The sequence below is a fragment of the Mesoplodon mirus genome (assembly GCF_964341445.2).
Source record: "Mesoplodon mirus genome assembly, chromosome: 14".
NCBI lineage: Eukaryota > Metazoa > Chordata > Mammalia > Artiodactyla > Ziphiidae > Mesoplodon > Mesoplodon mirus.
In genome coordinates, this window is record NC_138990.1 from 13,062,030 (window position 1) to 13,079,337 (window position 17,308).

Sequence of the window (17,308 nt, forward strand, 5' to 3'; positions counted from 1 at the left end):
GAACCAAATAATGGAAGCGCATTTTAGGCCTTTGCTTACCTTGAGCCAGCCAGGATCCTAGTTCAAAGCCGGTCACACGTTCAGGTACAGAGGAAACTCTGTCAGGAGTGTGGATGTATTTATAACTGGCACCGTAGGGCAGTGAAGAATTGGAGTCAACAATATAGTCAACTACAGTGATGAAATATTCACAAAGCTAAAATTTTCCTGTCAGCAAAATATGTAATAGCGTAAGTGATTGGTCTGAGAAACACTTCTTCAGAAGATACTCAGGATTGGCTTTTAAAGCTTGTTCATCTGCAAGGTAATTAACATTCTTTGGCTGTATCATAATGATATCTAATGGTGCCAACATTATACATATCTCACAGCCATAGTACACCTCTTTCATATTGTATACAGAAGATTTCATCTGGATTCATATGCGTATGCTCTTTTGTATAATTACAGTCAGAATGTACGTACTGTTTTTGTACTGCCCTTTTCATATATCATTGTCATAAATGGCTTTTAAAATTAATTTTATACTGTGGAATAGCTCACTGAGTTGGTTTTCTATAAATTGCCTAATCATTGTCTTATTTTCAGGACTTTTAGGTGGTTTTTAACTCTTTGCTAATTAAGCAATAAACATTACACTGATTACTTGTGTATAATTTTTCTTTCTTTTTAAAAAAGTTTTTTTCCTGGGGATGAAATTCCAGGAATGTGAACTTTTTTTTTGGTGGAAGGGGTCTTTATATATAATACATTTTGCTGCCCTAAAAGGGGTGGAGTTAGAATTAGGGGGTACTTTTTAAAATATGAATTTTGCATCCAGTCAAACTTAGAGCATCCATACAGAGAAATTCTATCATAGTAAGGCTCAGTATTATATAGATTCAAAATAAGTGTCTGGATGCATAATGTTTAACATTCTTAAAAACTTAAAGGAAGTGTCCTTCCTGTTCCTTATCAGTATTTGAACATGTTTTTACCACATTTGAATAGATTTGAAGCTAACAAAACAAGAACAAAAGGAAAGAAATTACAAATTGAAGCTTTTTTGAGCATCCATCCCCTTTAAAAAATTTTGGTAAATTTTTTTTTTATTATAAGACTCAAGGTTTGATAGTATTTTAAAGCGATTGCTTTCAGATTGGCAAATTAGAAGAACCATGTTTGGGGTTTATTTTGTGGTAAACTGATAGTTGTGGACACCATTTGTGATAACGTCAGATCTTTCTTAGTGGGGTTATATTGAATCCATAGTTCTTATGCAACTTACTAGAAAGTTAACTCTAAAACTTTTACGAGTTAGGATTTTAAGAGGCCAGTTTGAATTGTGTTACTTTCTGTTTTATAGGACGGCCCCCTGGTCCTGAAATGGAATACTGCACGGACAGAGAGTCTTACTCTTTGGCTGCTGGCTTGGCTCTGGGCATGGTTTGCTTGGGGGTAAGCAGAGTCTGTGCCTGCAGATGCTTCAGTTACAAATTCTGCTTGTTGAGACAAGTAGCCTTGACAGTTTACTCTGAATACCACTCTGCCTTACTGTGACTTAACTTGCTGTGATCCTCAGCTCTTTCTTCTTTCTGGATATTTTTCAAAGTGCCAGATTTGGGAATGGAGAGAAATTGTAGTGAAGAATGGGGCTTTAAGGTTTCTTCCCCCCGGCTTAGATATAAGTGTTCATGAATGAACTAAGTGAATGAAGTTTCTCAAAAAGCGCTCAAGACATAAGATGAAGAAATGACAGTTCACTCAGTAAGAAAACAGAAAAAAGTGAAAATGGGTGTGTGATGGGGAGCCTTAAGAGTCTGTAGGACTAGAGATAAACCAGAATTCTCTTTTGGTGCCCTGGTGTTCACTAGGTATCCCAGAACGTTGCCACAATGGCAGCTGCTTTGTGACAGAATGCAGTATCATTCTGACTCCCCATCTTTAACCCCATCTAGTAGACGTAGTGTAGGGTTACCAGAGACATTAAATGACTATGTCAGCTGGAATGTGGGTCCTTTGAAGAACCACCAATACAGTATTATACTGAAACTGAATTATATAAAGAAAGTCGACTGTCATTTAGGCTTTTGACTCTTCACATTTGACACATGAACTAAAGAGGCAGATAAAACAATGGAAAAGCATCATACTGGGAACTGGGACGTGAATTCTGGTCCTGACCAGTGAGTCCTGACATCATTTAACTACAGTATTTTCTAGTAGTTAAGCAGCTCGATAGACTGTGGAACCAGACTGCCTTGTTTTATATCCACTGCTGCTCCTTACTAGCTATGTAACCTGGGGCGTAATCTCTTTGTGCCTCCCTTTCCTCACCTGTAAAATAGTAGCTATTTGATCGAATTGTCATATTAAATAAGTTAATCCATGTTAAACATACAGAATCATGCCTGGAAGAGCGTTAAGCGTTCAGTAAGTTATTATTATGGTTATTATTGCTGGAATAGTTCATAGGCACAATAACGAAAGGATTCAGGTGTTCATAGTTCAGGTTTCATTTACGTACCTAATATTTTCTTTAACTGTTAATGCAGTTAACTGTATTTTGAAGCCTTTATGTATTTTATGAGATGAAAGTATTAACTTGCCTGTGTATGTATGATAATTTTTAATGTGAATTATTATTATTATTTTTTTAATTAATTAATTTATTTGGGGCTGTGTTGGGTCTTCATTTCTGTGCAAGGGCTTTCTCTAGTTGTGGCAAGTGGGGGCCACTCTTCATCACAGTGCGCGGGCCTCTCACTGTCGTGGCCTCTCTTGTTGCGGAGCACAGGCTCCAGACGCGCAGGCTCAGCAGTCGTGGCTGACGGGCTTAGCCGCTCCGTGGCATGTGGGATCTTCCCGGACCAGGGCTCGAACCCATGTCCCCTGCATTAGCAGGCAGACTCTCAACCACTGCGCCACCAGGGAAGCCCTAATGTGAATTATTAACAGACTGAGTTATGAGATTTTAATTGATAAAAAACCCAGAAGGCTGGCTTTGAAGTTAGTTTATTGTTTTCTTTGTTATGGGTATGTGTCATGGATCTTATTCTGTAAAATTTCCTTTCCCTTGTCTGTTACTTCGTTTACAGCATGGCAGTAATTTGATAGGTATGTCTGATCTCAATGTGCCCGAGCAGCTTTACCAGTACATGGTTGGAGGCCATAGGCGCTTTCAAGCAGGGATGCACAGGGAGAAACATAAATCTCCAAGTTATCAAATCAAAGTAAGTCCAAATCAAGCAACAGATCAAACTTCTGGAAGCTAAGAAGTTAATTTGAAAATAGTAGTTTTCATACCAACATGTGTAAATATGTTAATTTTAAGCATAGGTTAGTATTCAGAAGAATTTTGTAATAATTCAGAGCTCTTTTACACAAACTTTTCTTTTGATAGGAAGGAGATACCATAAATGTGGATGTAACTTGTCCAGGTGCCACTCTCGCTTTGGCCATGATCTACTTAAAAACCAATAACAGGTACTGCATCTCCTCACCCCATCCCTTGCAATGACCATGTGACTCCCTTTCTGACCTCAGCAGTAAAACTAAATTATCTTACTGTGTTTACCTCTCCTGTGCTAGATGAGCCTGATTTTAGTGCTCTCAGATACTACAAGTTATATAGAGTTTTATCTAGAAATAATACATTTGGTTATTTTAATGATATTTGATAATACAGTTGCCAGTTTCTATTCACTTTTATTTTATAGTTGATGTCACTGACAATCAAACAATGTCTAAATTCCTTTTCATTAATTTTGCTTGTTATGAGGCCTGGGTAAATCAGAAATACTTAGCATTATTATATTCTTGGTTACCATTCATAAAAATGGTTTCTGCTTAGTTCGAGAGCTTTCCTAATAGCTATTCCTTCTGCCTCCCCAAGCCCCGTAATTAGTGCTGACACTTGAAAGTAGATGTTTGGTGTTTATTCTTTTACATTTTGTATAGAAGAGTAAGTTGGGTTTTAAGTCTTTTAATTTAGAAAACATTCTAAGATTAAAGAAATTTTTCAATGTTGTAAATTCCTTTTTTAGACAAAGTGAATGTTTGCAAAATTAACAAAGTTGTTAAAAACAGGTTTAATCATCTACTTTTTGGATGAAAGTATATGACATTGCTTTCTTGGCACTGGAGATGTTTCATTTAACAAAAGAAAGCTAAAAATATCTGCCCTTAGGAAACTTACAGTAAGAAATACATACATACTAAGTATTACGTTGGAGGACGTGAAGTACTATGGGAAAAAGTAGGACAGTGGTTGGAGTGGAAAGAAAATTCTTGACATCTGTCTTGTGGTCTTGATGATCTTATTCTCTTCTTGAGCAATAACGCTTACTGGTATCCACCACCAACAGATCCATTGCAGATTGGCTCCGAGCTCCCGACACGATGTATTTGCTGGACTTTGTGAAGCCAGAATTTCTCTTACTTAGGGTATGGTACTTGGCAGTTTTTAATTTCTGTTAACATGAGGAGTCTATAAAATATCTCCACCAGGGAGCTTTACTGTTAATCCATCATGTGTATATATAATTGGTAGTGTTCTTTTGAAATTTCCCAAATATAACTGTAGGAATTGCCAGGAAAGACAATCACCTTGATATATAATACTTGGAGTGACATTTTAACTTGTCACATTATTATTCAAAACTTCCTAATAAGTAACAAGACACTGGGGCTTCATTACTACTTTATTTTACGTTCTTTCATTATTATTAAGAATGAAATAATACTATTAAGGGTATAATTAGTTACAGTAACTGACATAAATTTGATTCACATTTTCCCTTTTCTACAATGTTTATGCTTTTAGCATATGAAAGGCTTTAGATTATGTAGACAGATCTAGGTATGATTCTTTTCTTTATGATTTTTCTTCTATGGAGCAGGTTTTAAAAACTTCTCTCCAACTCCTCCAAACTTCAGTGATGATCAAATCAATTTGAGATTTTTTTGAGATAAATGTAAATCTTCAGTTTATTTTAATGAGTGGCTTAGGTTGATACTATATACTTTGTTTTTCAAATTTTTCATCAGTTGGGAACTAATTCTCAAATTGTTCTATTAACAGTATTATCATTGTTACAAAATCTATGAACTTTGCCTGCTGTAATTAATTTTTCTGTATTGCATTTTTTAAGACACTTGCTCGATGCCTGATTTTGTGGGATGATATTTTACCAAATTCCAAGTGGGTTGATAGCAACGTTCCTCAAGTACGTATGTATAATAAATATTATTATATCTTTAATCACATAAAATTATGATTTCCTGTGGGATTTTCTAAAACCCTATAAAACACTTTTTCTTTTGAAGGCAATAGGGCTGGTTATGATTACTATATTTCTTGAAAACGTAGGAACTGTTATTTTAAGATTGTATGCTGAGCACAGACCACAGCCTTCCTTTTTCGGTTACAGAGCACTAGAAATGCTGATTTTTAAAAATTAAATGTATCAAAGAACTCTAAAAAAGTATTTTTGACATTTTTATCCTAAATAAGGATACATTTATCCAAAATACTGTTATACTTTGTGACAATTTTTTATCTTGTATGTAAGAAGTTGTTTTAATTACTTTATGGCATATTTATGCAATAAGCCAAATAGTTAAAAATAAGCAGACTCTTTTGTAAAAACTCCAAATCAAATATTGTAAGTATTGTAACTAAATATTGCCCTTTAATTAACTGTCCATGTCCTCGGTACCTTTTTATTTAGAAAATAAATCTGTTTATCCTTTAGAATGTTAGAGTGCTCCCTCCAATGTTTTAATAAGAAAAGTTCAAAATAAAGGCTGAAAGAACTTTATACAAACACCCATACAACCAATTAGATTCTACAATTAATATTTTACTGTATAAACTTGATTAATCACATATCTATCCATTTATCTCTTCCTCTATCCAACCCATTATTTTTTTGATGAATTTCAAAGTTAGTTACAGATAGTCATACACTTTTCCCTAAGTACTTCAGCATGTGTATTATTAACTAGAATTCAGTATTTACCTCTTCTCTTTTCCTTTTAAGGTAAAATTTGTATATGATGAACTGCACAAATTTTAATTATACTATTTGATACAATTCAACTAATGTATAAGTTCATGGAAACAAACCTTTATCAAAATGGCCACAAGTTCCCTTCCCACTCAGTCTGTGCACTCACTCCCCATCCCCAAGACAACCAATTTTCTGATTTTTTTCTCCAAAATATATTACTTTGCCCGATATAGAACTTTATATTAATGGCATCACAATGTATACCCTTTTGTTTAAGACTTCTTTCACTCAGCATGATTTTGAGACACCACTGAGTATATGAGTAGTTCAAACTTTTTATTGTTAAGTAGTATCCCATTGTATGAATAAACCACAGTTTTTTTTTTTCATTCTCTTTTGTTGGATGCCTGGGCTCGTTCCAGGTTTTGGTACCGTAAATATTCTTATGCAAATATACATGTGGATTTATGTTTTAGTTTCTCTTGAGTAAATACTTAGGATTGGAATTACTGAGGCATAGAGTAGCTTTGGAGTATGTTTAGTTTTATAAGGACTGGTAAACGTTTTTCCAAAGACGTTGCACCATTTTACTCTTGGACCAACAGTGTATGAGAATGCTGGCTGTTGCATGTCCTGCAGCTGCGGCACATCTTGCAAGTATTTGGTGGTGTTAGTCTTTTTAATTTTAGCTCTGCTGGTCAATATGTAATGATAACTTATTGTAGTTTCAATTTGCATGTTGAGAACGTTTTCATTTGCTTATTGCTTCTTCATATATCTTTTTTTAATGAAATGTCTATTTATATCTTTTGCCCATTAAAAAAAATTTTGTATTGTTTATCTTTTTATTACTGAGATGCTAGAATTTTTTATATATTCTGGAAACCTATCCTTTGTCAGATAAATGTTTTGCAAATATCCCTCCTAATCTGACTTGCCCATTCATTTTTTTAGTACTATTTTTGACGAGTAGAAAATTTAAAAAATGTGATAATGTCTAATTTATCAACTTTCAATTTTATGGTTGTTTTTTGTGTCCTATGGAAAAAATATTTGCCTAGCCTGAAGATTTATTTTTTTCTAAAAGCCCTGATGTTTTAGCTTTTATGTATAATTACGTAATTCATCTCAAAAGTAATTTCGTTTATGGTACGAGGATAAGGGTTAAGGTTTTCATTTTAAAAAATATAGATACTTAGTTGTGCCAACACTGTTTGTTAAAAACACCTTCTCTTTATTGTATTCCTGTGCCTCCTTTGTCAAAAATTAGATGACTGGTCTTTTTTTTTTTTTTTTTTTAACATCTTTATTGGAGTATAACTGCTTTACAATGGTGTGTTAGTTTCTGCTTTATAACAAAGTGAGTCAGTTATACATATACATATATCTCCATATCTCTTCCCTTTTGTGTCTCCCTCCTTCCCACCCTCCCTATCCCACCCCTCTAGGTGGTCACAAACCACTGAGCTGATCTCCCTGTGCTATGCTGCTGCTTCCCACTAGCTATCTGTTTTACGTTTGGTAGTGTATATATGAGATGACTGGTCTTTTATTCTTTTTCTGTCTTTTCTACAGATTGCAAGTTTCTATTGATTTATCTTTCTGTTCATTCACTCTTCAGGCATTTTATTTTCCTATTAAGTACATGAAGTGAATTTTAAAATTACATTTACCGTACTTTTTAGTTGTTTTTCCTTTTTTTTTTAATACTTTCTACTTTTTTTGATGAGATTTTCTGTGTTTTCACTCATTATGGGCATACTGTCCTTCTAGTTAGAAGAGCTGCTTTAAAATCCTTCTCCTCTAATGCCAACAGTGTGGTCATTTCAGGATTGTTTTCCATGGTCTTTTCTCCTGAGAATATGTTGCATTTCTTGTTCTTATGTTAAGTAATTTTGATTTGTATCTGGGACATTGTGCATGTTGTCGTTGAGTTTCTGTTGTATTCCTCTAAAGAGTGTTTATACATATGTACATACATACATATCTCTGTGTGTGTATTTGTGTACACACTCACACACACACACACACACACAAATACATTTTGTTTTAAAGCAGGCAGTTAATTTACTTGTAATCAGATGTCAAACCCTGTCTCTTGTCTGCCAGTTCTAATTTTAGTTCAGTTCTTTTATCCTCTGGAGGCTGAGTCTGCCCTGATCACACATGGTTCATGGGTCAGGCAGACATTTAACTCCCAGCACATTTAGATGTCAGAGATATCAGTTCCTTTTGGAAAATAAATGTACACTGTAGGATGAAAACATACTTTTTCTTCATTCAGCATATGTTTGTCGAACCTTTGCAGGACACCATATTAAATTGTATGCTGCATTTAAGATGCATCTGACATGTAGACTGCCTTCGAGAAAACTTTATTTTACTAAATTTTATTTATAAAGTGAAGTTAAACATGTACACAAGTAAATGTATTCTCAAATGGAAGGTGAAAATTCATGTCAGTTCTTTCTTTAAACTTTTGTGGAAATGTAGTCTTTGGACTTTTTTTTTTTTTTTTTTTTTTTTTGAGGTACGCGGGCCTCTCACTGTCGTGGCCTCTCCCGTTGCGGAGCACAGGCTCCGGACGCACAGGCTCAGCGGCCATGGCTCATGGGCCCAGGCGCTCCGCGGCATGTGGGATCCTTCCGGACCGGGGCACGAACCCGTGTCCCCTGCATCGGCAGGCGGACTCTCAACCACTGCGCCACCAGGGAAGCCCTGGACTTTTTTTTTTTTTTTAATATTTATTTATTTATTTGGCTGTGCTGGGTCTTAGTTGTGGAACGTGGAATCTTCGTTGCAGCATATGGAATCTTTAGTTGTGGCATGTGGTCTCTTACTTGCGGCATGTGGGCACTTAGTTGCGGCATGTGGGCTCTTAGTTGCGACATGCGGGATCTAGTTCCCTGACCAGGGATTGAACCCGGGCCCCCTGCATTGGGAGCATGGAGTCTTAACCACTGGACCACCAGGGAAGTCTCTTGGACTTTTAATACAAAGTTATCTCTCTGATATTTATTTTACTTCAGACTTAATAATTTTAAATTTGGTTTTTATTACATCAGGGATACACAGTAGGACATATAATAAGTTCACAGTTCTGTTGGTTGATATTGCCTGTCACTCCACTTTCTCCTAGTTCTCACCCACTCATCTCATTGATTCTGTAGCAGGGTCCCTTGTAGGGAGCAACTTAGCATCAAAGGTGGGATTAAAAAGGTCACTTTGTAAACTGCTTATTTGTTTGAATTTAAGGCATGTGTCAAATACAATAACTAGCATCTTCATAGCACTTTTTCCTTCATAAAAAGCCTTCCTCTACAGCCTAATGTTTTTCTTTTTTGCGGTGTCATGCTATAAATTGTTCAAGTATTGCCCCCATTGTATGGGTGGGAACGATGTACTACTTTAGATTATCTATTTGTGTATCTATTAGACCGTGAACTTCTCAAGGCCAGCTACCGTGTCTTTTCCATCTTTCATTCCTAGCGACTCGTGCACAGTAGCTAGAGTTCAGTATATCACTGTTACACTGAAAGAGGACGGACTGGTCCAAAACCATCCAGCTAGTAAGAGGTGGGGCAAAACTGAAACTAGCTGTTAGGACTTCAGAGCTTGAGGTTTCTGTATAAGACTCTGTACAAGACAGGGCAGTTTGGTGGTCTTTTCTTGTTCATTTCCTGTGTGCCTCAACCTGCCTTTAAGTGATCACATGTTTCCCTTTGATTACTCCTTATATTTCTTGCTATTTTTTAAACTTTAGGAGACCATGGAAAAGGTTACAAGGACTGGGTTGAAGTGTGCTCCCCACCCCCACAGTTGTGTATTTATTGAAAACAGGATTATTTTATGACATAATTGGACTGCATGCTTTCTTCTTTCATATATAAATTTATTTATTTATTAAAAAAATCTTTTTGGCTGCATTGGGTCTTCATTGCTGCGCATGGGCTTTCTCTAGTTGTGGCGAGTGGGGCGCTACTCTTTTTTTTTAATGTCTTTATTGGAGTAGAATTGCTTTACAATGGTGTGTTAGTTTCTGCTGTATAACAAAGTGAATTAGCTGTACATATACATACATCCCGATATCTCCTCCCTCTTGCATCTCCCTCCCACCCTCCCTATCCCCCCCTTCTCGTTGCAGTGCACAGGCTTCTCATTGCTGTGGCTTCTCTTGTGGTGGAGCACGGGTCTAGGCTCACAGGCTTCAGTAGTTGTGGCACGCAGGCTCAGTAGTTGTGGTGCACGAGCTTAGTTGCTCCGCGGCATGTGGGATCTTCCCGGACCAGGGCTCGAACCTGTGTCCCCTGCATTGGCAGGCGGATTCTTAACCACTGTGCCACCAGGGAAGTCCCCCCACAGTTATTTATAACCCAAGTTTTTAGTGATGTTTTAAAGTGGTTATGATCAAGTGTGGTCTTGTGATAGCGATGGTACAGATCTATAATAATGATAATAATGGAGCTAACACTTGCAAAGCATATGTGCCAAGCATTAATTTTAAGAGCTTTGAGTCGGTTAAGTCCTCTAATTCTCAGAGACACCTAGAAGGTAGGAAGTTTATTTTTGCTCATTTTTACAGATGTGGTCCCAGGGCTAGTGTGTGGCCCTGCTGGGCTTAGAACCTAGGCCTTCAAGCTCCAGGCTACATGCTCTTTTGAAGACAAAAAGGAGCTTGTATATGTCTGCTGTCAAAATAGAAATATTCCATTCCTGTATGATATTGCTAATTTATATGAATGTTATAATCGGGTTATCCATGAATATATTAATTACTCACTTTGGAGTTATATCAGTTTTTCAGAATGTCGCTCAATTTCTGAGTAAATACATCCAAAATTGAAAATAAAGACAAGAGGAAGGAAGAAAGATGGAAGTAGTTATCAGCCTATATTACACAACCAACATAGTTGCTTACCTCATTGAGATTATCAAAGAGAAAAGGTATTTCAAGTTTTTTGATCGGTGATATTCAGTATATAGGAAGATTGTGTCATAAGCGACTTCTGAATACTTACTGATTTATTATGGAAAGCATGCTGAAATATTACTCCCCTGAACAGTCTTCTAAGAAGAATTATAGGAAAAAATCATCAGAGTTTTACATCTGTGTACCTGCGTTCGTAAGTTCAGAGAATATATCGCTTTATCTTTTTTATTTGTGTTTCAGTGAAGAGAATCAAATCAGCTCTTGGTTGTTAAAGTTAGATATTATCTATGTTTAAAACAATAAATTCTTGTTCACACTTATACTAAAAGGAAAGGGATGTGTTTCTAAACGTTAGTTACAGACGAACCTATTGACAGTTTAGTTTAGCGTGTGTAAGTAATCTGGTGACTAACCTCACCTTTGGTAGGTCGGCAGGCTTAATGCTAGAAACATTCATGAGTAAGACGCACATGTCTCTGCTTAGTAGAGTTTCACTGCAACTGCTTTTTCCCGCTTTCCCTGCTGCTTCCCCTCACTCCTGCCCCAGCTCTGCTCTGCGGCCATCATCTTTGCATATCAGTTCACTTGCATGAGACATTATTACTCTGTTATGGATTCAGAATATACTTAAGTCCTCCAGTTTATATTCGTTCAGTCCTATTCAGTTATTTGGCCCATCTTAGATTTGAAATTGGATTGCAGTCAATGTGATTAAAATATAGGCCTCTGAGTGAGATGGTTTGGTAAAGCTTATTTTATATAAATATGACCACAAGCAATATGTTGCTCTTCAAATTATTAAATACTGGTAACTTGAATGTTAACATCCAAGTATTCCTGCCTTCTGTCTTGACAGATTATAAGAGAAAATAGTATCTCTCTCAGTGAAATCGAATTGCCGTGTTCAGAGGATTTGAATTTGGAAACTTTGTCGTAAGTCCTAAAACATGTAATAGAAATCAGCTACTTTAGCATCTGTCAGATAAATGAATTGGAATATACTGTGTAGGAGTAATCCTGTTCTTGATCTGAGTAATGATTCTGAATCCCCCATGTTTCTCACCATTATTTACCAGATGTTCACAAGTTTGTTTTTCGTTTGGCTCTCTGAAGTATAGAGTTCTTACCCTCAAAAAGCGGTGTCTGAGTTTTAACTTGTACATATTCCTCTTTTATCCTTTCCATTAAAAAAAATTGGCAGTGATTGTTAAAAATTATCTTCTTTTGCTGCATATGAAACAGTGCAGGCAAGAGGCCGACTTTATCAGCAAGAGCCGCATGGTGCTTCCACTGAAGAAAACCGGATGGAAGTCTGTCCAGTTGATTGAGTAGAGGCACAGTTGAGCATTCCCGGAAGAATATAAACTATTAATAATTTAGAGAAGAGGAATATTTATTATTTGTATCCCCAAATAATAGTAATAATGAATTTTAAAGCAAGACAAGGACAGTATTTAAATTTCTTGTGATCTGTTTTCAGGCAGGCACATGTCTACATAATTGCAGGAGCTTGTTTGTCTCTGGGTTTTCGATTTGCTGGCTCAGAAAACTTATCAGCATTTAACTGTTTGGTAAGAAGTATCTTCATTTACTGTGTTCTGTTTTCTTTTTTACAGAGTCTTAGTATGCTTCTTTTAACCTTAAATTTTTTCTTTTGTTTTTCCAGCATAAATTTGCAAAAGATTTTATGACTTATTTGTCTGCACCTAATGCTTCTGTAGTAAGTCTTTTTATGATGATTTTCCTTGGGAATAAAATTAAACTTGAAGAAAATTCACTGATAACTTTGATTACTTATGTGTTGCCAAATATATGCACAGTTTTTGAATTTAGAATGGGAAATTTGAAGCTTTGGCTTATCTTTGTATTTTAGTTCTGGGATATTAGGCGAGAATGTGACTATGCTTGAAGATATCTAATTCTTGTGACAAGAAAATAAATAAGAAAAGCCATAACCTTCATGGATTGTCATACCTCGTGCCATGCTCAGTACTGAATCATGGTAACTGCTTTTTGAAAAAATTAGTACTTAGTAAAAATGCAGTTGCTTTTGAGGATTGCTGCTCTGATGATAGTAAGACTGCAAGATTTTATTTCCTGGTTAAAAAAACAACAGCACATTTAATCAACATTATTTATATTAGAAAATTGGAAACATCAAAAAATCTAAAAGTAGCCAAAAAATGGACTGTGGTGTATCTACACTGTTATATAGAGGAGCTATCAAAATCATGTTCTGTAAGAACTTTTTATGAGTGAAGATTGCTCATAATAAAATAGATTAAAAAGCTTAAAAATACTGTGTATAGTAATATCTCAGTTTCATTAAAAGCAAAATAGATACAGGGAAAGATTGGGAGAAAAAGAAAGCCAAAATGTTTACAGCTGTTAGTATTCCAAGTGATTGTTACTTCCTTTTGATACTTTATTTTCTGAATTTTCAACATGGAACTTAAATTTCATAATCAGGGAAAATATTTGTTTTTTCAGATTTTTTAAAAATTGTGAACATTTGTAGTCTAATGCTGGCCACTTTAGTTTTGATAATAAAGAAAAGGTAGCACAGCGGTTATAGTCTGTCATCTTCTGCGTCTCCAGACAGGTCCTTACAACCTGGAGACTTGCCTGAGTGTGGTGCTGCTGTCCCTCGCCATGGTGATGGCTGGCTCAGGGAACCTGAAGGTTTTGCAGCTTTGTCGCTTCTTGCACATGAAAACAGGTGGTGAAATGAACTATGGTTTCCACTTAGCCCATCACATGGCCCTTGGACTTCTGTTTTTGGGAGGAGGAAGGTAAATGAATATATATATTTTTTCCTCAGTGAAAAGATCTCATGAGCAAGATCTCAAAGAGTGACTTATTTTGGTTTTGAAGATGCAAGAAAATTTTCAATTCTGACTAGCTATTAGCTTATCTAGGGCCTTATTACACTTAAAAAGGGCTTTTTCATAGTTTAACCACCAATTTATGCCCCACTTAGTAGCGTGACCATCCTCTCTCTAGCACGCTTGGCATCACTGCATTTCTCAGAAGAGTCTGTACTCAGTACTTCATTGCATCACCTCGTGTTCCCACTCATTAATGACTTTACTCTTCTACTAAATTGCTTTCTCATAATGGTCATGAACACTTTCAGTTACCAAATCCTATGAGATTGCCTTAGTTTTTAACTTTCTTGATCTCTTTCCAGCATCTATCATTCCTGACCACCTCATCCCCTTATAAGACTTCCTTGGCTTTTTTTTTTTCCCCCTTGGCTTTTAATGATCTGTTTTGAATAAAAATACATATCCAGAAAAGTGTGCAAATCATAGGAGAATGACTCAGTGAACTACCTACAGTATGAAAATCTGTTTGATATTATGTAGCTCAAGATGTAACCGAGACAACCCATCTCCAACCCTGCTCTGTCCCTCCCAAGTCACCGTTACTTTACTTCTGCCCAAAGATAGCTGCTACGTAGCTTTCTAACACCTTTGACTGGTTTTGCCTGTTTTTGAAATTCAGATGAAATCATATACTATGTATCCTTTTGTACTTTATTTCTTTTGCTCAACATTATGTTTGAGATTCATCCATGTTGCGTGTAGCATTGGTTTATTCATGTTTCAGTGCTGTTGAATTCCACTGTATGGTTATACCACAGTTATTAATCTATTCTGTTAGTGACGGATATGTTTGTTTTCTAGTTTGGGACTGTTATGAATAATACTGTTATGAGTGTTCTTGTACATGTTTTTGATTTTGTTATGTATAGATCTATGAGTAGAACTGGGTCATAGGGTGTATATGTATGTTCTATTTCAGTAAATAATGCCATCAGCATGCCAGAGTGGTTTTACCATTTTATATACTCATCAGCATCATATGAAGTTCCAGTTGCTCCCCATCCTGTCAACACTTGTTATTGTTAGCCTTCCTAATTTTAGCCGGCACATAGTAGTATCTCATTGCGGTTTTAATTTCCATTTTCCTGAATAATGGTATTTGGCACCTTTTTATATCTTTAATGGCCAACTGAAAAGTCTCCTCTTCTGATGTCCAAATCTCTTGCTACCCATTTTCATATTGGTTTATTCATTTAAAAAATTTTATTTGTGGTATAATATACATGACATAAAATTTCCCATCTTAACCATTTTTAGATGTACAATTCAGTAGTATTAGATATATTCACATTGTTGTGCAACCAATCTCCAAAACTTTTTCATTTTTCAAAACTGAAACTCTATACCCTTTAAACAGCTACACTTCATTTCCCCTTCCCCCACCCCCTGGCAACCACTGTTCTACTTTCTGTTTCTTTTTTAAAAAATTAATTAATTTATTTATTTTTGGCTGTGTTGGGTTTTTGTTGCTGCGCGCGGGCTTTCTCTAGTTGCGGCGAGCGGGAGCTACTCTTCCGTTGTGGTGCGTGGGCTTCTCGCTGAGGTGGCTTCTCTTGCTGCGGAGCACGGGCTCTAGGCACGCAGGCTTCAGTAGCTGCGGCATGTGGGCTCACTAGTTGTGGCTCACGGACTCTAGAGCGCAGGCTTAGTAGTTGTGGCACACGGGCTTAGTTGCTCCGCGGCATGTGGGATCTCCCCGGACCAGGGCTCGAACCCGTGTCCCCTGCCTTGGCAGGCGGATTCTTAACCACTGCGCCACCAGGGAAGTCCCTACTTTCTGTTTCTTTTAATATGACTATTCCATATTAGCTTATCATTATGATCCCAAGACCTTTGTCAGTTTTGTATGTTGTGGTTATCTTCTCCTACTCTGTGGCTTGCCTTTTAACTCTCTTAATGTTGTCTTTTGATGAACAGAATTATTGATATTTTTCTTTTATGGTTTGTACTTCTTTGTCCTTCTGATGAAATATATTCTTATCCACCAGAAATGAAGGTATTTGCTTATTTATCTTGTAGAAGTTTTTTAGCTTTTCCATTCACATTTGGATTTAAAGTTGACCTGGAACTGATTTTTCTGTGTTGTTTTCCCCAGTTGACACAGGTATCAAAAAGTTTATCCTTTCTCCACTATTCTGTAGTACCACTTTTGTTATAAATTAAGTGTCCATATACATATGTTTATTTCTGGGCTGTTATGTTCAATTGTCTGTTTTTCTGTACTTGCACAGTACCACACTTGTCTTAAGTATTGTAGTTTTGTAATAAGTTTTGATATCCAGTTAGAGTAAATCCTCCAAACTGAGATTTCTTCTTCAAAAATGTATTTTTCTGTTCTTGGCTCTTTGCATTTTATATAAATAGTGCAATTTGTTTTTGACTTTTCCACACTAAATAACATGATAGAATATTGATCGGAGTTGCATTGAGTCTATCCATTGGTTTGGAGGAATTGAAATCTGTTATAACATTGAGTCTCTCGATCTGTGGGTATGGTGTATCCTTTCATTTATTTAGTATGTGACCTTGGACACCTGACATACTTCCTATAAGTCAGTAGGTTTATTTTACACTCTTAAGACTGAGTTAAAACGTTGGAACTCACCCTTTGAGAAGTACAGAAAGTAATGATTATTAGAAAGGTGTGCATTCATTTCCTTTTGACAGGTTTTGTAGAAGTTTCTTCTTTTAATTGTTTAAAATTAAGAGCGGTTAAGGAAATATTATGAAAATTCTTATTTTTTTGATTTTTGAAAATTTCTCTCCTTTCAAAATAAGCCCCTCCATTTATTTTACCTTTATTTGATCTCACCTTTTGTCATCACACATTGCATGAGCCTACGTGTTCTTCTTTCATACGGAGTAGATTTTCTCCCATTCTGCTGCTGCTTTTCTAGTGACTTTTTAAATCTTTGAATGCTTATGTGTACTCTGTAGCAACATTTACATTTCTCATAGTGTAGTTACACCCTTATGCTTTACCTTATGGTAAAGCAGAAATGGCCTAGTCTATGCACATGTCAACATAGATATATTTCCATATTTAAATTTTGAAGTCTCTTCTTCATTAAATATATGTGTGTATGATAAATGCTAAATTCTTACTTGATACCCTAATTAAAAAAGATAAGGAAAGAGATTTGGAGATGTGTGTATGTGTATATGTATAATAATAGATATATGTATATAGAATAGGGACAGCAGTGGTTTTATGTGATGTTCTGAACCATATTTATTTCAAAATATTTGTAAGAAAAGCTAAAACTTTAGACAAATCTGCCTGTTTGCCATGCTGAATTTGAGCAACAGTAAAATAATTGGATGAAAATTTCAAAAGATTTTACTTTACTAAGAGTATGTGGCCTTTGTAAAATAAGTTTATCATATCGATAAGGAAAAAAAGGAATAGTTGTTTATCCATTCACTGTAAATTTTTTTTTTTTTTTTTGCGATACGCGGGCCTCTCACTGTTGTGGCCTCTCCCGTTGCGGAGCACA

At 35.9% G+C, this 17,308-nt stretch overlaps 1 protein-coding gene across 2 annotated transcripts in view; it reads left to right on the forward strand.

The window, feature by feature from the left end:
- The window catches only part of ANAPC1 (anaphase promoting complex subunit 1), a 100,650-nt gene that overhangs the window by 56,121 nt on the left and 27,221 nt on the right, over positions 1-17,308 (forward strand). For both annotated transcript variants that reach the window (XM_082641765.1, XM_082641764.1), the window contains exons 30-38: positions 1,346-1,437; positions 3,078-3,212; positions 3,383-3,465; positions 4,347-4,425; positions 5,133-5,207; positions 11,780-11,856; positions 12,404-12,494; positions 12,590-12,643; positions 13,522-13,715. In XM_082641765.1, coding sequence (XP_082497891.1) covers positions 1,346-1,437; positions 3,078-3,212; positions 3,383-3,465; positions 4,347-4,425; positions 5,133-5,207; positions 11,780-11,856; positions 12,404-12,494; positions 12,590-12,643; positions 13,522-13,715 — 880 coding nt within the window. The remainder of the gene's footprint in view (positions 1-1,345; positions 1,438-3,077; positions 3,213-3,382; positions 3,466-4,346; positions 4,426-5,132; positions 5,208-11,779; positions 11,857-12,403; positions 12,495-12,589; positions 12,644-13,521; positions 13,716-17,308) is intronic.